The 19,238-nt window shown below is 56.8% G+C and overlaps 2 protein-coding genes across 2 annotated transcripts; one reads left to right on the plus strand and one right to left on the minus strand.

Annotated features, from left to right (window-relative positions):
- The first annotated feature begins 1,330 nt into the window (after positions 1–1,330).
- Positions 1,331–5,008, plus strand: MYL5 (myosin, light chain 5, regulatory). Its single transcript, XM_012663694.1, has 7 exons — positions 1,331–1,441; positions 1,988–2,095; positions 2,284–2,359; positions 3,102–3,206; positions 3,633–3,711; positions 4,288–4,336; positions 4,895–5,008. Exons 1-7 carry the CDS (start codon positions 1,439–1,441, stop codon positions 4,991–4,993), a joined length of 519 nt encoding a protein of 172 aa, XP_012519148.1. The 5' UTR covers positions 1,331–1,438; the 3' UTR covers positions 4,994–5,008.
- On the minus strand, positions 5,009–13,274 carry MFSD7 (major facilitator superfamily domain containing 7). The gene is made up of 10 exons (XM_012663656.1): positions 13,077–13,274; positions 10,238–10,396; positions 9,794–10,007; positions 9,562–9,638; positions 8,367–8,504; positions 8,147–8,263; positions 7,282–7,434; positions 6,862–7,019; positions 6,449–6,558; positions 5,009–5,715 (listed from the first exon to the last, which is right to left on the minus strand). Exons 1-10 carry the CDS (start codon positions 13,272–13,274, stop codon positions 5,546–5,548), a joined length of 1,494 nt encoding a protein of 497 aa, XP_012519110.1. The 3' UTR covers positions 5,009–5,545.
- Between the last annotated feature and the right edge of the window lie 5,964 nt (positions 13,275–19,238).

The raw sequence follows: 19,238 nt of genomic DNA on the forward strand, positions 1-19,238 counted from the left end.
GAATCCCAATACTCTCCCAGGCCCTCCTGCTATCTTTAGTGCTATACTCAGACTCCAGTGGCAGGGAGCCTCCCAGGGGGCTCTGCTCACATTCCTGGCAGCTGTAGGGGCCCTCTGAGTGCAGATCTCAGTGTGGCAATCCCCACTGCTGCAGCCCACCAGTGCCACTCAGGGTCCCACTCAGATCCTTGCCCTTCGTTCCCCAGCCCCGCCCCAGTTCCCACGTCTGGTCACACATTCTTCCCTCTGGCAACCTCCCCCACATCCCTCCCAGGCAGGTCAAGCCTCTCCAGGGCCCTTGACTTCAGGGTATCAGCACCTTCTGAAGACCCAGTGACCCTGGGGATTGCATGAGGTGATACCTCGGGGAAACTGTCTGCGACCAGGGCTCTCTGCTGCAGTGGGCATTCCAATGGCGCCTCTGTCTTTCCAGCTTTGGCAGACTTGACATGGTTCAGACATGTGCCCCATGGGGGTCCCCCAGCTCTAGTGGCTGCACACTCTCGCTCCCACCCCTCGCCCATTGCAGCACCAAGGGCTGTGGCTGCCCTGGGTCCTGCTTTCCGCTGCCCCCCCACCCCCTCCCCACCACAGGCCCAGGAGGCTCTGAGGGCTTGTTCTCCAGGCTTCAGGTCCTACCTGCCCATGTTGCTCAACCTGCAGGCCTCCTCCTTAGTCCTGCTTGGCCTGCAGACCCACTCGGGAACAGGGCACATGGGTTCTGACCCTGAGGTGGCCTCTGACATCTGGCACTACCAAATGGCCCCCAGGCCAGGTCCCTTCCCCAGACACTGCCCACAAGGCTATGGTGTAGTAGGAAGACCTGGGCCCTGGCCCAGGGCAGGCTGGCCACCTTCAAGGCTCTTCCAAGCCAGTAATGTCATGTCCCATGGGCCAGGCCAGGGGCTTCCAGCCGTGAGACCAGAATGGGGGGTCCCAGGGCCAGGGTTGTGGGCTGACTATTGTCTGTTATTGAGGCAGGGAGGTGAAGACAGTGCCACAGAAACCGCTGACACACAGAATGTGCTCTGCAAAGGCTTGCTAACCAGTCCCCGGGGCCACTCACAGCAACTTTGTGCAAATCTGGAAAAGGCTCCCCTTCCTCTGGCCCCTGCAGTTCCTGCAGCCCTGGCAGGGCTCAGGGTACCCGGGTAGGTCCTCAGCTCCTCAGCCAAGAGTGTGTGCAAGTGGCCTTCTTGGTCGGGGCAGGGGGAGACTGAGGGCTTTCCTAGGTGGGGCAGGGTGAGGGTGAATGAGTCACCACTGGGCTGCTAAAGCTCACTCTGCAGTTGTCCAGTCCCCTGGGGTGGCCTGAAGCCTGTCCTTGTAGGGAGTGGCAGCCGAAGTCTGAGCTGTCCTGGGGGACCAGACAGAAGCTTAAGATGGGCTAGAACTGGGCGGGGAGAAGCACAGAGGCATCGCATCAGGCAGCCTAGGCATGGTGAGAGGTGGCCAGGCCGGCACTGGGGCAGGGGCATGTGTATGTGCATGAGTGTGTTTAAATGTGTGTGCACACTTACATGAACGTGCGTGCGTGTGTGAACATGCACATGAGTATGCATGTGTGGGTATGGATGTGTGGGGGGTGGGAGGGACGTGCCCCATGCTGCCATGGTGACAGTCTGGGGCAGGATGGAGGTTCCTGGCCATCATGTAAGTCCAATGCCCAGAACAAGCCCACCCACAGAGTCTATCTGCCCCTCGAACCCTCAAGAGGCTAAGCTGGCTCCTGTAGGGCCACGAGCTGAGCCCGTTGTGTTCTTTCAGGGCCTCTGGGAGCCACTGCCCTTCCCCCACTCCCTATGCCCACACCAGACACTTGCAGCTGCCCCCAGGCACCCAGGCTTGGGGCAGGCGTGCTCCCCAGCTGCCCGGCCCCTCCAGCCCCAAGGGCCCTCCTTTGAGTTCAATCTCCCAAAACTCAGGGTGCCCTAGAAGTTTCCACCAGGCAGCCTGGGGGCCCTCAGCCTCAGTTCTCTCATCTCAGGCCAGCAGAAAGGCCAAGAAGAAGGAAGGGGGGGCCCTTCATGCCCAGAGGGCATCATCCAATGTCTTTTCCAACTTTGAGCAAACTCAGATCCAGGAGTTCAAGGAGGTGAGACTTCCTCTTTCGGTAGGAGCCCCTTTTCCCAGAAGCTTGTGCTGGGAAGACCCCATGTGGGCCTTGCTCCAGAGCCAATAGGCATGGGAGCCTGTCTTCGCCCTGGGGCTGATGAGCTGGGGGCCGAAGGCAGGGGCAGGACTGGCCCACCGCAGCACAGCGACCCTGGCCTTGGTCCCCAGGCGTTCACGCTCATGGATCAGAACCGAGACGGCTTCATTGACAAGGAGGACCTGAAGGACACCTATGCCTCCCTGGGTAGGTGCCGGGGCCTCCGTGGGTAGGTGCCGGGGCAGAATGCATCACAGCCCACAGAGGAGGCAAGTGGGGAACATCCACCTGGACACCCTCACGCTTCCTCCTTGAGTGGAGCCAGGGCATTGGCCTCAAAGCTGACCCCATATCCCACAGGCTGTGTGGGGGTGGCTGCAGCTGCCCAGTTTGGTCAGAGCTAGCAGACAGCATCCCAGGGTGAGACAGGGTGGGTGGCATAGCCCAAGCACGAAAACCCAGGGTGGGCTGTGGGACAGGGGGCTCTAGGGAGGGTGTGAGACACCCCCTCCTCTGCAGAGGAGACTCCGAGCACTGCACAGCCTTGCCCGGCCACTGTTCCTCACCAGGGGTGTCCTGTTCCCAGCAGCTGCCTCTGGCCTGAGGTCCTGCCTTGGGAGCTGGGGGCTGGTTTCCACCTGGGTGGAGGGGGGTCATAGGTGACCCACCTTCCCTCATAACGATGGCAGATCACAGTGTTTCCAAAGGTCTGTGTCTCCTCTGCTCTTGCCCTTGACACTAGTCTCCAAGGCTCAGGGTTTGGGGTGAGGCTGACACACCCCAGCCTGCACCCCGACAGGCCTGGCCGAGCACCTCCCATCCCCGCTCCTTTGGCACTGCTCTGGGGCCACCTGCCCACCTGCCGGTGGGACAGCAGACATATTAGCAAGGACCAGTGGGGCAGAGTTTCGTCCTCCCCAGTGACACATTCGCCCCATGCCTGCCACAGGCAAGATCAACGTCAAGGATGACGAGCTGGACGCCATGATTAAGGAGGCCTCAGGGCCCATCAACTTCACCATGTTCCTGAACCTGTTTGGGGAGAAACTGAACGGTGAGTGCCTGGGGCCAGCCCCCTCCTCCTTGAGTGGGGCTGTTGACACTCAGAAATCCAGACATTTCACATGAACATCCACAATTTCCGATCTCTTGATGGGAAGTCCCAGGACCTGGCATTCTGGGACCCACTTTGGTAGGGCCCCTGTCGGCCACCCCAGAGTGTGTGAGCTTGGACACTCATTCCCTGTCCCATACCTGCTGCCAGCCCAGCTGGCAAGGGCTTGGTCCCTCTTCACGGACCACTTGCCCCCAACTCCAGGTCTGGGCTAACCCTGGGGCCTTCTAGGTTGAAGATGCCTTGTGGACAGAGGCTTGGAGCCCTGGGAGCAGGGTTGGTCTCCCTCTTGCCCTGTTTGTCCTTGGCAGCCTCGAGCAGGACTGGGAGCCCAAATGCCTAGGGCTCAGGCCTCTTTGTGGGCAGGTACGGACACCGAGGAGACCATTCTAAATGCCTTCAAGACGCTCGACCCCGAGGGCAAAGGCAGCATCAACAAAGAATAGTGAGTGCCAGGCTTTGGGCAGTACGTTGGTCTCCAAGGGCTCCTTGATGGCCTCCCCGACTAGGATCTGAGGGACACTGCCCCAGAGAGGGACTGTCGGCCACCTGGATGCCAACCCCCCCCCCCCACCGCCCCTGACCAGCTGCAGGGCCTTGAGCAGCTATCCCAGGTCCTGAGTCCTTGGGATAACTAAGTGGAGACCAACCTGCACAGGCACCAGGCACCCCAGGTGGCCATCGTTCCTCCAACCCGTGCTCTGTCTTTAGCCCCTTTTATGGAGAGTTTCCTGGTGCCCAGAGCTGGGGAAAGGGGATATTCTGGTGTACAGGCACTGCCTCTGGTCTCCCTTAGTCTTCCTCCCCATCGGATGCCCCCAGGCAAGCCCCTCAGGAGTGATGACATCTGAGTGGTGACCTCAGAGGTGCCACGCCTGTGGGTAAGGGTGCAGGTGCAGCGCGTGGGCCCCACACTCTGGTCTCTGCAGGACCCGTCCCCCAGGGGTCACCCCTCCTGTCAGACCCCCACTCACCCCTTTTCTCAGAGCCTAACTGGGCTCCTTCACCTCCTTGTCCTCAGCATCAAACGTCTGCTGATGTCCCAGGCTGACAAGATGACCGCAGATGAGGTTTGGCCGCAGCCCTCGCCCCCTTCCCCCACAGCCCTCTCTCAAGCTGGGCTCCCGGGTCTGCCGGGGGAGGCGCTGGCCCCCAGAGGCTGCAGCACCGCGGCCCTTCAAGTGCCCATTTGAGAGACGGAATCGCTCAGAGGGGTTAGGTCAGCGGCTGGAGGCCACCCAGCGGCCGGTGCCCTCTGTCCCGGCCTGAGGGGCAGAGCTCACAGCAATGCTGTCCCATCCCGCATGCCCCGCACCAGCGGCGCGCGACCACAGCCCTCCCACCTGCTAGGACCCCATTCACCGCACACCTCACATAGCCCTCCCCACGGTGTTGGACACCCGGGCACCGCTGACCAGCTTGGGAATGGGGGACCGACTATGGGCTCAGGTCAGGCAGAGGGCCCCGGCGGTCTGTTCGCCCCAGCCCCGCCCCTCCACGGCCCCGCCACTAGGTCCCTCCCTCGCCCATTCCCGCCCCCGCGCAGAAGTCAGACCAGAAGCGAGACCAGAGCGGCCGCAGTGGAGCACTGGGTTGTAATCGCGGCCCGACTCGCGTACCGCTCGCAGGTCTACCAGATGTTCCAGTTCGCCACCGTCGATGCGGCCGGCAATCTGGATTACAAGGCGCTGAGCTACGTGATCACCCAAGGAGAGGAAAAGGAGTGAGGGCCCCTCCGGGCGCGCCCACTCAATAAACGAGCACCCACCGACTGCCTGCGAGTGTCCCCCTGGGGCGCGGGGTGTGCGCGGCCGCGGGCTGGGACCGGCTCTCCCCGGCTAGCAGCGGAGGGGGCTCCCTTCACCTGTCTACTCCAGACTGGGCCATGAGGGGCCCTCAGGACCCCGCCCTTGCGCTGCGCCTCAGCCATACTCGCATGCCAGGCCAGCCCCCACCTGCCAGCGGCCGCTGCGTCGCCCTCCCGGTGCGCCTGGTCTGGCCTGCTGTGGGCATTCTGTCCAGTCAGTGTCTGCAGGGCGGTAGCTCTTCTCCGTGCAGCCACAGGGTCTGCCCTGCCTGGCCGTGCCCTGGGTGTCCCAAAGCCCCTGAGTGTCTGTGGCAGGCTCTCAGCCATGGCCGGCACAGCCAAGATGGCCCACACTTTCCCCTCCAGCCTCCCCTTCACAAGATGTCCCTGGTTAGAGTCTCTCGGACCTTGGAGGCTCCTGGAGGAGGGAGGCAGGGCCAGAAGAACCTACTGGAGTGCGGTGCTGGGAGCCTCAAGGGGTGATTTCAGGGTTGGACGCGTGGTCCTCAGCTCCTGGGCACATGTCCTGGGTGGAGGGGGACACACCAGACTCGGCCTTCAGGCGCCGGTAGGGGGTGTGGAAGAAGAGCACCAAGACACAGCTGAAGAGGGTGCACAGGCCAGCCATCAGCAGCAGGGACCCTGGGGACACAGCACACAGCTCCGTCTCCACAACCAGAGAGCTCCCCACGTGAGAGCACGGCCAAGCCTGGCAGATGTGATCCCGATCCATGCAGACCCCACTAACCAAACCACAGAGCAGCCCTGGACACAAACCCTGTTCCCAGCCCCCGGCAGACCCCAAGGGGTGTTTGCAGACCCAGGTTCCAACAGCTGTAAGCTCTGAGGTCACCAGCACGGGGTCTCAGGAAATGGGTGTGCAACCCCCACCTCTGATCTCTGCCCTACTCCCCTCTCTGTCTGTCTCTCTGTCTTTCTCTGTCTCTATCTCCCTCCATCTCATCTTTCCACTTTCAGATCTCTGCCACCATATGTCTCTGTCTCTTTCCCTCTCTCTGTCTCTCTCCCTCTGTCTCTGTCTGTGTCTCTGTCTCTGTCCCTATCTCTGTCTCTCCCCCCCACTTTCCACTCTCAGATCTCTGCTACCATGTCTCTCTCTGTTTCTGTTTCTCTTTCCCTGGTTTAAAACAACTCACACTGGCATTTGGGCTTTTGTCAGGGTCTCTGGGCTTCACCCACCATGCTGACTGACCCCAAGGGTTCTGCCTGTTGACCTCTGACCCCACCAGCACCCACCCACTGAGGAGAGCCAATGGGGCCCAGAGGTAGGGCACGAAGTGGGAGCTCCAGGGCTATTCCAACTGGGCAGGCTTGCCTGGCCTCTGCTCCCCGGGGCTCCCAAAGGGGCACTCACCTGTCCAGTCAAGGGGGTCCTCGCCATGCTTGCAGGTGGAGAATGACGGCTCTCGGCGACGCACAGTCAGCGTCATCAGCGCCACCATGATAAGCACACCCTCCACCTGCCTGGACACACATGGCCCTCAGCCCCCGCTAGCATCACTGTCCACCCACCAGAGCCAGATGCCACCTTGGGAAGGGGCTGACACCTGTGCCACCCACTGTGCCACCGGTCACTCCGAGGGCAGTGCACAGCTCTGGCTGGCATGGGCCTCCGTGGCTGGCCCAGGTGCTTAGTATGCGCTCAGCCCTTGCCAGAGCAGGCAGGTCCCTCGATTCATAGAAAAGGGCCTGGGCTGCATAGCCTGAGGTGGGACAGGGGAGGGTCCCTGGGCTCCCGGGGTGTGGCGGGGGCAGATGGACACTCACCCCAGCACAAAGATCAGGCCTGCAGCAGCACCCTCCCCCACAGGGAAGGAGCACTCCACTGCCAGCTCCATGGCCACAGGCGCCACCGAGAAGCCAAAGAGCCCGAGCAGTGAGCAGATGGCAGCCAGGGCAAGGGTCTGTCCCTGCAGCTGGGACACCTGAGGGCAGCAAATGGCAGAAGATGGGGGCACAGTCAGATCCGCTGGCCCTGGGCAGGCAGCAGACTCAGCTGCATGGGTGTGAGGAAGACCCACCCCATCCAGGGGCCACCCCAGTCGGCAGGGGCTGGGCCTGAGAGGTCCAGACATCTATTCCAGCCAAGCTGCCCACTGCCCCATCCAAGGCCTCACAACCCAGCCCCTCTGCCCAGGGCACCCTCTCCCACCCCTGCACATGGTCTCATCTTGAGGGCACTCTCACCACGGCAAAGGCCACGCAGGCCAGAGAGGTCAGGCAGAAGCTAATCTTGGTGGCCTCGGTGAAGCACTTGGTCCGGTCCACATACATGCCGAGAATCAGCGCCCCCAGAATTCCAAATATGATGAAAAGAGCCCCACAGAGGCCTGAAAACTCCTGGAGGAGGAGATGAGAGGCTAGGGCAATTTATTGGGGTAGGGAGCCGCCAGAGGCCCAAGAGGCAGCCAGCATCCTTAGGAAGTACACTGTCACCAAGGGGCTCATGGTAGGGTCACTGTGCTGTGCTTGAGGCCCAGGCATCACAACACAGGTTACAGCTGCGCTATTGGCGGCCTGCTGGGAGGCAGGGGTGGGGGGGTGTCCTATCCCATGCCACCCCCTGCCCCAGGATCAAAACAATCACTAAGGGGAAGGGCCTGTCCCCACCCCATGGGTCCTTAATGCCCATGACCCCCTGGCAGAGGCAGAAACATGTCCCTTGAACCCCACACCCAGCAGAAAGCAGAGGGCAGAAGCCAAACGTATACACACAGACGCACATGCACATACCACACGCGTGCACAGGTACACACAGACACACCCAACACTGATGCCAGAGGGCAGAGGGCACAACCTGGAGATGTATGGGCAGAGCAAGGCCTCCCATCTGCATCCCTAAATACTGAGGGTGGCCCTTCCCTGGAGCCCTGCAGGGTTGGGGCCTTGCTATTAATAGGAAGGGGCATCGCAGAGTCCACACACAGAATCCTGGTGCCCCCACCTTCCCATCCAACCCCCCACTCCCTCCCACAGCCGCCACCCCCACCTCACCGCAGCCACACTGGGCAGTGGGAGGCAGAGCCCCTCTAGGGCAGGGCCCAGGGCTCACACTGGAGTAGCCGCTTGCGCAGAAGATCTGCTCCAGCAGGGCCATGAGGCTGGAGAAGATCCCAGTGCCACCGCCGAAGCACACGGCCAGGAGGATGTAGGCCTTGTTCCGCAGGAGCTGAAGGGGAGGGGCTGCTCAGACCAGGGTGGGGGTGGGGGTGCCCCTCCCCTGCCTCTTGCTCCCACCCCAGGTCCACCCTACCCCATCCCACAGCACCAACCAGCTTGAGCCCGTTCAGGAACTTCTCTGAGGTGGAGCTGGCAGCCCCAGCGGAGGGTGGAGTGGGGGGCACACTCTCCCAGAGGCAGGTGGTGGCCAACAGGCAGGCGAGGCCAGCAGGGATGGCACAGACTCCCAGCTGGGGAAAGGGTATGCGTGTGCACAGGAGGCCACGTGGACACACACACCCCGCATGGCGCCCTGGCCCTGCCCTGGGCTGCCAGCGGCACACTCTACACTCTCCCCAGTCGCTCCTGCCCACTCTCAGGCAGCCGGTGAGTCGCAGGGCCTGTGAGAGCTGCTCTGCTTCCTCCGCGCCTGCTGTGGGGTATCATGAGGAGCCCTGGCTTTCCGTAGACCATCAGGGATGGCTCCCTCCTTGAAAATGTCAGCCTGACCTCCCCGAGCACCAGACTTCGCATCTAACTGCCCGCTGCACACCCACATAAGAAGCAGGTCTTAACATAGCCAGGTGTGTCACACAGTTGTGGGTACACAGGTATGCATGTGTGTACACACACCACACACACAATACATATGCACAAGCATACACATGCACACACCACACATGTGCACAGGTATGCACACATAGCACACATGCACCATACATATACATGTGTAAGCACACACATGTAAACACACACATGCAAGTGCCGTACATATGCACAGCACGCACATGCTCACGCTACACACATGCACATGTATGCACATACAGCACATACGCACCGCGCATATGCATGTGTATGCATGCACCACACACAGACACACATGCACACACCACACATGCACAGGTACACACATGCTCACACCACCATGCATGTGCACGCAGACACACATACCACACATATGCACAAGCACACGCACACTCATACTATACACATGCATAGGTATGCACACACAGCACACATATTATACATGTACCATACATAAGCATGTGTATCACACATGCACAGAGACACACACACCATGCATATGCACAAGCGCACACATGCACACACCATACATGCACAGGTATGCATACACACCACACACAGCATACATGGACCACACATACACATGTGTATGCACACACAACATGCACAGCACGCACGCTCGCACCACACATGTACATGGCTACACGTACAGAGCACACATGTACGATACATATGCACGTGTATGCACACACATACACACAGGTGCCACATGAGCTCTCTCACCATAATGGGAATGTCCTCGCCCTTCTTGACCAGCGCAGGTGACAGCACATTAGCCACAAGGATGCCCAGGGGGTTCGCTGGATGGACAGAGAAACGCATCAGCTTTGCTGTGTCCAGGCCACAGGCGGAGCCTTTTTGGCACTAGTCCCTTGCCTCAGCCGGAGACCCAGGGCAGCAGAGGATCTGAGCACAGAGCCAGAGGGGACCCAGGTGGCCTCACCCCTGGACTCACACATGGTGGCGATCATGTTGGCCGTGGCTCGCTGGTGCTCTGGGAACCACAAGGCAGCCAGCTTGGCTGGAGAGAAGATGACCAGGGTCTGGGCCAGGGCACAGAGGCTCTGGCCACCCATGAAGAAGGCGAATGGGTGGATGGTCCCAACGGCCACACAGGGCAGGGTGCGTAGCACACTCCCAGCGAAGTTCAGCCAGGCGCCCAAGATGGTCTGTAGGGATGGGGTCAGGAGTGCTGCCACCAGCACGGGCACCCCCCGTGTCCCCAGATGCCCGCCCTCCCAGCACCCAGACCACCATCCTCCTTGCTGCCCCAACTGCTCTGCGTGGGAGGCCTGGCTGGTGGAGATGGTGGGCCCTGGTCTGGGGAGGAGGCAGTAGTTCTCCCACCCAAATGCAGGGGACCCTTCCCCATCCCAGAGCAAGCAAGGGTCTGACTCACAGCCCCACGGAGTCCAACAGAGTCCAGCATCCAGATGGCCACTACACCAAACGGGATGGACACCACAAGGTAAACCAGTGAGAGCCAGTTGATCTGCTCCATGGACAGGAAGAAGTGCTCAGCGATGGTGTCGGCGACGGGCGCGAAGCTGAGCCACAGCTGCGGCGAGCACACAGGAGTCAGCCCCAGGGCCACAGACACTGCCCACCAGGCTCTGGCTCCAGGCCCCTGCTGCCTCCAGCTTTGCCGGCCGACCTGAGGGAGGCCTGTAAAGGCCATGGGGATGCAGCCCAACACGGACATGGGGTCTTTCTGCCCAAGGACCCCCCACTGGTGGCAGGGTTGGAGACCATTCCCTGATCGTGGACCCTGACTGTGGACCAGCCTGGGGGGCAGACCAGAGCGCGCAGGACTGTGAGCCCTGCCAGGACTTGACCTGATCCTCTGAGGTAGGTGATGGCTGCCAGCAGGGGGAGCATGCACCGTCCGGAGGAGCTATGTGGAAGGTGGGGCGGAAGTGACAGGCTGTGGACAGGGAGACACAGCAAGGCCAGAGTATCAGAGGGGTGGAGTCACTTGGACATGGCCCTGGAGCTCAGAAAGTGAAGGGGGAGAAGCCAGGGTGAGGGAGGGTGCGGCCATGACTGGTCACAAGGACACATAGCGTGCTGAGATGGGCCGGGCAGGGGAGCACATTCTGGGAGACTTTGAGGTCCAGAAGAGGGTGGAGACACCATGGCAGATGCCCAGGTGGACAAGGGCAGGAGGCGTGGGGGGCCCAGAGCCACGCAGGGCAGCTGATGGCAGTGTCCAAAGGCAGGAGGGACCTTGGAGCCCTTTGCTTTGGGGGTGGGCAAAGGTACCTCCAGCTTCTCTGCAAACTCAGGACTGAGTCTCAGAACGACTCCACCCCACAGATGTGCAGCAAACAGCACAAGTGCACTCGGGGTTGTGGGGAGGGCTTCCCAGAGGAGGTGGTCAGCTCACCCTGAAGGGAGGGCCAAAAAGGGAGTCACCAAGTCTTATTATGGGGGTGCCCAGCAGCCAGGGACCAGTGGCAAGGATGTACTACTCACCAAAGGTCATGATTAATCCAACTCTCAGGATGGAGGCATTCCAGGGCACATGCTCCATGGCAGAGCAGTGGGACCCCGGCTTCCCCACACATAATGAAGCTGGAGGCCTGACCGCTAAGCCTCACGTGACAGTGAGCTTGGGCAATAGCTGCTTTTTCTTCCTTTTTTCTCAGGACAGTGCAACGGACAGATTTTCCAGGCTCAGAAAGAGCCCCTGCCCAGGCCCTGCCACCTCCTGCCTGGCCTTGTCCCCTCCTGCCTGGCCTTGCCCAGTGAGACAAGGGAAGTGTCTGTTCACAAAGCTTCCCTGCTGAGGCGAGCCCATCCCTTGCCCACTCACAGCTCAGTTCTTGTCCCTCCCCAGAGCTGAGGCCATGGCCAGATGGGGCAGAGACATGTAGGGAGGATGACTATCTAACTCATCATGTGCAAGAACTCCCTCCGCTCCTGGCCTTGCCACCCCCATATCCAGGGTGCTGGATCCCTCCTCGGGGCCATCCCCAGCTCTGCTCCACCTGCCCTCTCGGAACTTGGGATCCCTGGTACCTGGCAGCAGGCGAGCAGCTGGGGGTCTCAGGGACACATGGGTAGGGGAATATGATGCTGTCTGCTCACTGTGGTGACCACAGCAATTCTCGGTGTGGGGGTGGAGTTTTGTTTGCTCCGTGATGACTTGTAGATAAGGTGAGGCATTGCAGTAGAGTGCCTTTCCGTATCCAAAGAGCACCCTCACCACCACCCAGAGCCAGTTATGGCTTCCCCAGTGTCTAGACAGGGGACCAGGGAGCCAGCCCACGGCAGGAGCGAGGGCTTGGCCTGGCCACTGGGCAGCCAGCGGAGCCCAGGGCCCTGCTGCAGATGTGGCTGGTGTCAGCTGGGCTGGTTCTCCTCACCTGCCCAGCAAGGAGGGAGAGAACCAGCCCTAGCAACCTGCCTGCAGGGGCACCAAAAGAAGAGCAAGAGCCCGAAGCTCCGCAGCCCCCTACACTGCTCGCAGGCCTGATGGTCCCACAGCAACTTGGCACCTCCCTGAGCTGTAGGTCCTGTTACCAACTGCAGCTTCCCATTGCATAATGGCCAATGCTGCACAGCCAGTTCCTGAGGTTTCCTGGGAGGGCCAGAAAACACAGGCAGGCTCCTGCACACACATAGGGAGGGACAGGCACGCCTGGGAGGTGATGTGGGGGCAGCCACAGCCTGGATGCTTGGGTGGCAGGACGGAGCCATAACAGCCTAAGGTGTGCGAGAGCAGGAGGCCCCTCAAAGAGCCCTAGGGCAGCAAGGGCAGCTCCAAGCCCTCCCTCCGCTCTGGTGCCTACCGACGCCTGTACAGGGGAGGCGGGCGGGGCCGGGGGGAGTGACCTGTCCTGGGGCTGGGGAGCATGAAGGAAGGTTCCTTCTCCAAGCCCAACTGTGTATGATGGGTTGTGGAGAGGGACCTAGACCTCTGGCTGGAGCCACCGGAGGCTGAGGAGGGTCTGGGAAGAGGTGGGTGGGGGGCTGGGGCCTAGCGACTGGCAGACCCTCCCAGGCACCCGGCCCTGCTCCATGCCCTGATTTGCCCCTTTCTCCACGACCGCCAGCCTCGGCCTGGAGAGGGCGCCCTTGGTGCCCAGCGGCCCGCACCTCGGACCGGACCTGGGCGCTGTGCTGTAGCTGAAGGAAAACGAAAGCCAGCTGGCTGGGAGCGGCCGAGCACAGAGCCGCTGGCTGGGGTCGCGGGCTCCCCCGTCCCAGCACCCCGTCGTCTGTCCCGGCCGTACCATGGCGTTGGAGCAGCTGAGCAGGCTGACCACCAGCAGGAAGACCCAGCGGCGCGCGTAGGCACGGTGGGCCGGCGGTGCGCCCAGGGCCCGGATCTCGGCGGCCCCCGGCTCGGCCTCGGCTGTCTCCGTCCGGTCCGTGGAGGCTACAGGCCCGTCCGCGGCCACCCTTGGCCCGGCCCTAGTCGGCTCCGCCATCACCCGACGCGCCCTGACGAGTCACCGACCGGTCCCCGCGGTGCAAACTTTAGGAGCGCTCCGCGTGCGCCAGGACCGCCTGCGGGGGTGGGGCAATTGGGTCAGTCCCCGCCCACCCAGAAGAGCTGGGACAGGAGGTCCCCAACCATCAGGTGGAAAGAGGACCCGTCGGTGAAGTGGAACCCTGCTCCCTCAGCCTGAGGATGGAAGTCCCTGCCACAAAAACAGGGACAAAAGTCTCCCCTTGCAGGGGCCAACCGGGTCACAGCCACGCAGGACAAGCCCATGTGGGGGGATGCAGGAAAGGGGGACTTGAAGTAACTGCCCGAGCAAAAGTCTGCATCTCCTGAAGGGAGCTCTGGACCCCAAATTATTGAGCTCCAAGCAAGCCACAGGGAGAGGCAGAGGCCAGCCTATAGGAAGAGGCTGGATTTGCATAGAGCCTCACATCCAGACTAGTCATCAGACTTGGGGGCAGGGAAGCATGACTGGGGGAGGGCAGCGTTGCTGGCCAAGAGGAGGAAGGGGAGGCCGGGAAGAGCCTGTCTGCGCTCCGCCCCCGTCCCCCACACAGTAGGCAGCCCCACAACACATTCTCCTGGTTGTTATCTGCATTTTGCAGCTGGGAAAACAGCTGGGCAGAGGAGTAGGCACAGGCTTCTGTCCCTCTGCTTAGGACAGAGGCCTGTGGGCTGGAAGGCAGAGAGGAGGGGGTGTCCCAGCATGTCTGCAAGAATAGCCTGACCCCCACAGCTGTGCCTGGCTTGCTCTGGGGAAACCCAAGGAGGCTGTCTGGGTGGAGGTACTAGTGGGACGTGTCCCTCAATCACATCCCTGTTGTCTGACATGCACAATATTGTTCCTATGTTTTGTCTTAAACGTTCATGTATTTCAACAGGCCCCATCTGTCATCCACACCTGTGTCCAAGCAAGTTGACCGTGAGGGTCCAGCATTTGCAGTGAGGGCTTAGTATGAGGGGGGGTGTCAGATGGAGTCACCCACTTTGGGATTTCTTTTGTGGAGTCCTGTCCAATAACAAAAAGAAAATGGAGCTCACCCAGGGGTGCCCAGAGAACGGTGGGCCACCAGGCTATCCCACCCTGAGACCCCTGATGGTCCGGGAGTTCTCCCCCTCAGCTCTCCCTTTGTCTCTTCCCCCCTCATCTTTGTCCCCAATCTCCTCTGCCGTCCTGCTCCTCACCTTTGCTCACCCCTTCCCCAAGGACCTGGTCCCTCACAGCCTTCCTCTGGATGCTGCAATTGGCCTGGGGACTTCAACATCCCCCACCTCGCCTGGCAGACAGGGAGAGGTGGTACAGGCTTCATTGTTGAGGGACCTGGCTTAGGTGCAACTCTCCCCCTCACCAGCTGCAGGCTTGGGTGTCTGAGCCTGTCCCCACACAATGGGGCAGTCACAGTGGCTACGTCCTCTACCATTGTGTCTCTGCTGAGCATACACTGTGTGGGGACTCCTCTTCCCCATCCCTCAGGGCTCTTGGGTTGAGTAGGTGAGCTCAGGAAGGTTGCAGGATGCAAGATCAGCACACAACAATCAATTGCATTTCTATATATCAACAAGAAACACATGGAAACCAAAATTGAAGACACAATACCATTTACAATTACTTCAAAGAAAGTTAAAATGCTTGAGTATAAACTTAGTAAACCATGTACAGGACTTATATGCTAAAAATGACACAACATTAATGAAAGAAATCAGTGAAGACTTAAATAAATGGAGAGGCATACAATGTTCATGGATTGGAAAACTCAACATAGTAAGGATGTCAGTTCTCCCTAAATTGATCTATAGGTTTAATGCAATTCCTATCAAAAGGTTTTTGTACACGCAGACTGAGAAAAAAATATTTTCAAACCACATACCTAAGAAAGGCCTGGTATTGAGAATATATAAAGAGTTCACAAAACTCAACAGTTAAAAAAATAAATTAGAAATGGGCAAAAGAATATGAAGAGACATTTCACTGAAGAGGATATACAAATGGCAAATAATGATGAATGACCAATGTCATTAGCCATTAGGAAAATGCAAATTAAAACCACAGTGAGATACCACTACACACCTTTCAGAATGGCTAAAATAAAAAACAGTGACAGCACCAAATACTGGCAAGGCTGTGGGTAACTGGAAATTGCTCGTAAGAATGTAAAATGTTACAGCAACTACGGAAAACAATGTTGGCAGTTTCTTATAAAACTAAACATGCAGTTATCATATGGCCCAACAATTGTACTCTTGGGCATTTATCCCAGAGAAATAAACTTATGTTTACCCCAAAACCTGTGCCAAAACGTTCATAGCAGCTTTACTTGTGATAGCCAAAAAGTGGAAACAACCCAGACATCCTTCAGTGAGGAATGGTCAAGCACTGCAGTACATGCACACCATGGAACATTACTCAGCAGGAATGGACTGTTAATGCAACAACCTGGATGAATTATTCAGAGTGAAAATAAGCCAATCCCAAAAGGTTACAACTGTACGATTCCATTTATGTAACACTCTGAAAAGACAACATCATAGGAACGCAGGACAGATTAGTGGCGGCCAGGGTTTAGGGATTGGGCAGGAGTGAGGGTGGCAGGGAGGTGGGCGTGGCCAGAAAGGGGCACCAGGAGAGACCCTTGCGGTGCTGGTAACAGCCCACATCCTGGCTGTGGTGGTGGACACACAAGCATACATGTGTGATACATTTGCATGAAGCTATGCACACACACAAATGATGGGTGTGAGCAAAACAAGAAACCTGAGTCAGACGGGAGGATTGTACCAATGTCAGTACCAGGGATGTGATATTAATACATTTGTGTTCTGTTGCCTTTGAGGGAAAACCGGGCAGGGTAGACAAAGGATCACTCTGAATTATTTCTGACAACCGCATATGAATCTACAATTAACTCAAAATAAGAAGTTTAATTTTTAAAAAATCATATAACATGGAAAGTCCATTCATTTGGAAACAACGACCTTTTCCCTTCTCACATTAAAAAAAGTTTTAACTCTCCACGAGTATCTTCCACGTAAGCGTCTAACCTGCTTGAGTTTTGAATCCAAGTATGTACTGTCCACAGGAGAGCCATCCTGAGCCCAGAATCCATCTGCCCACCTTTGACACAGTCACCTCTTGAAGATGTCCTTTGGTGATCTCCACATAAAGGCACCTAGCATCTTGCTTTTGAAAATGATCTTCAAAGACGTGTAAAATAACATTCAACACACACCGTTATGGCTAAATCTATGTTTCAGTGTCTTTATCTCTCTTTTTTTAATCAAATGTAGGCTTCTATCAGCACCCCAAACTAACATTAACTGAAGCATTTTCAGCTAATGTGTCTTCCCTAAACAGTATCTTGTTCAAATCAAGCCACTGAGAGAAGTCGCTTTGCCAAGACCAGAGCATGAGGCCAGGGCACTGTTTCTGAGGATACCGGGGAGGAAATCTCACCTTCTACAATGAGAGGTCAGGGCCCATCCTGTTTTTTCATTTACTTGGTTTTATCTGCTCCTCCCGGAGAGCATCAGTGGTGTGAGGGCAGGAGCCTGTCTGCCCATACCGCCTCCCCAGGTTAGGGCTGGCCAGCACAAGGTCTGGGTGAAAATAGAAACCTCCTGGGGCACGTGGCCTTTCTGTCATAGGCCCTTCCCCGCCATCTGGGCCTGCCAGACGGGTTCCTCCACAAGGTGGCCCACATCTCACGTGCATCCTATGTCACTTGCATCCTGTGCGGAGGCTGCTGGTCCTGGTCCCAGAAGCACACCTCTTCTCCCACACGATGACTCACACCTGTCTCTTGCACTTCCCTTGAGGTCCCAGCTGCTGAAAGCCCACGCACGGGATACCACAGCAGGGACCAGGATCCGGACTCCCAGGCTGCTTCAGAAATGACGGTGTGACTTCATCCTCATGGAGGGGGAAGGTCCACCAGTTTACAGATCCGCCCTGGAATGTGAACCTGTGTGTTTACCTAAACAAAGGAAGGTTGTGGCCACTGTTGCCTGTGCCAGCAGCCCCACTAGGGAGGAGCCCTCGGGTAATGGCCTCCTCACCTCCCTGTCCCACATGGGGCTCACATAAGGCCCAAACAGTTGCAGCAAGTATCAGGAGCCCAACCTGCTGGCCTTCCCATCAAGAATTCTCTGGTCCAGTCTGTCTCTGCTCCTTGAACCTATTCAGTCTAAGTGGTCGAATAAGCTGGTTTTCTCATTTGTGTGTGTGTCTAGTGTGATAGGCAATTTTTTGTATGTATGGTGTGAGGTAGTAGCTCGTGTGTGTGTGTATGGTGTGAGATTTGTTTTTTTTGTGTGTGTAGGGTTTAAATAGCTATCTAACATTTTGCACATTGTGTGGTTAGGTATCTACTTTCATGTATACACAGTGTGAAATGGGTACTCTGTGTGTGTGTGTGGTAGGTATCTAATTTTTTTATGTAGGGCCTAATGTTCATCTGTTTTGTGTATGTGTCTGGTATGAGGTCAGTGTCTTCATGTTGTGTTATACAGGCTGTATAGTCTTTGGTGTGTGTGGTATGAGTTGGATATTTAATTTTTTTGTATTAATATAATTGGTGTGAGATGGGTCTTTGTCTTTTGTGTATATGTATAGATGGTGTGAAATTTTTTTTTTTTTTGTCTGTATGGGATAAAATTGACATCTAATTTCTTTGTGTACAGACAGATGTAGTAGATGGGTGCAGGGGGATAAAATGAGTATGTGTTAAATTAGAAGCGTGAAGGGTCTGAGATTTTGTTCTACTCACAAGTTAGTAAGTTAGCCTGCCACAGGTTCACATATGTATGTACACAGGAAACATGAGACCCCTGGCTCAGAGACAAAGCATTCACCACTTAGCAAAAGCAGCAGATTGGCAGCTACCAGTCTTGTCCTGATTCCTCAGCCCCTCTATACAGGGCAATGCGGGTGACACCTGAACATGTGGTGGGGTGCATTTCAGAAGAAGAATCCTCAAGTTAGGAAAGTCTTATATAGGTCTGCTGGTGACCTCTTCATCCTCCTTTCCAAAGAAACTTGATCTCTACCCTGGAATGTAAGTAAACCCTCTCCAGGGAGGGGAGGACAGCTTTTTCCTTTCTACACTGCAATGTCTCCAAGGCGGGAGACTTCTTAAGCTTCACTATCCTAGAGTGTCTCCTAGACAAACATCCTCAACTTGGCCATAAATGACTTTTCTCTGAGGACCTGGACCATACAGAAACATCTTAATGGAGAACTGCCTCCCAGTAGGGTCTAATCTGTTTTAATACTTTGAGATAGGTATCTAATTTAGGTATGATGTGGTGTATCTTTTAGTGGGATGTTCTGAGGTGGAACATAGGTTGTGTGTGTTTGTGTATATGGTGTGAGATAGGTGTCTAATTTTTCTCTAATGGTGTGAAATTGGTATGATTTTTTTTGTGCATTGTGTGGCATAACTATTTTGTGTGCATGTTATAGAATAGTTACCTAATTTTTCTGGTATATATTGGGAAAGGGTATCTATTTTTATGTGTGTATATGTGTGTGCTATAAGTTGGATATCTAATATTTTGTACATAGTATGAAATGCACATTTCATTTTTTGGTATGTATAGTGGGGAAAGGGTATCCAATTTTCTACATATGTTTGAGATGGATATCTGTTTTGTGCACGGTGTGAGATGGTTATTTATGTGTATCTAATGTGTACATTTATGGCATGAATTGGTTATATAATATTTTTCCCATGGGGATAAACATACGGCAGTTTCATTTTTAATCATTATTTTATAGTTTCTTTTGTAATTTTTTTTTTTGAGACAGAGTCTCGCTCTCTCACTCTGGTGGAGCGCAGTGGCATCAGCCTAACTCACAGCAACCTCAAACTCCTGAGCTCGAGCAATCCTCCTGCCTGAGCCTCCCGAATAGTTGGGACTATAGGTGTGCACCACCACACCCGGCTAATTT

This window comes from Propithecus coquereli, unplaced genomic scaffold (genome assembly GCF_000956105.1).
Source record: "Propithecus coquereli isolate 6110/MARCELLA unplaced genomic scaffold, Pcoq_1.0 Scaffold821, whole genome shotgun sequence".
NCBI classification, from domain to species: domain Eukaryota; kingdom Metazoa; phylum Chordata; class Mammalia; order Primates; family Indriidae; genus Propithecus; species Propithecus coquereli.

Excerpts from the sequence above, each read along its gene's own strand:
- MYL5 (XM_012663694.1), top strand. Across the intron at positions 2,360-3,101 it reads GGACACCTATGCCTCCCTGG|GCAAGATCAACGTCAAGGAT; the intron begins GTAGGTGCCGGG and ends TGCCTGCCACAG. Across the intron at positions 4,337-4,894 it reads ACAAGATGACCGCAGATGAG|GTCTACCAGATGTTCCAGTT; the intron begins GTTTGGCCGCAG and ends TACCGCTCGCAG.
- MFSD7 (XM_012663656.1), bottom strand. The coding sequence starts at position 13,274 with ATGGCGGAGCCGACTAGGGCCGGGCCAAGGGTGGCCGCGGACGGGCCT. Across the intron at positions 10,397-13,076 it reads TCAGCTGCTCCAACGCCATG|CTGTGGCTCAGCTTCGCGCC; the intron begins GTACGGCCGGGA and ends TGCTCGCCGCAG. Across the intron at positions 6,559-6,861 it reads GGCCTGATCTTTGTGCTGGG|GCAGGTGGAGGGTGTGCTTA; the intron begins GTGAGTGTCCAT and ends ATGTGTGTCCAG.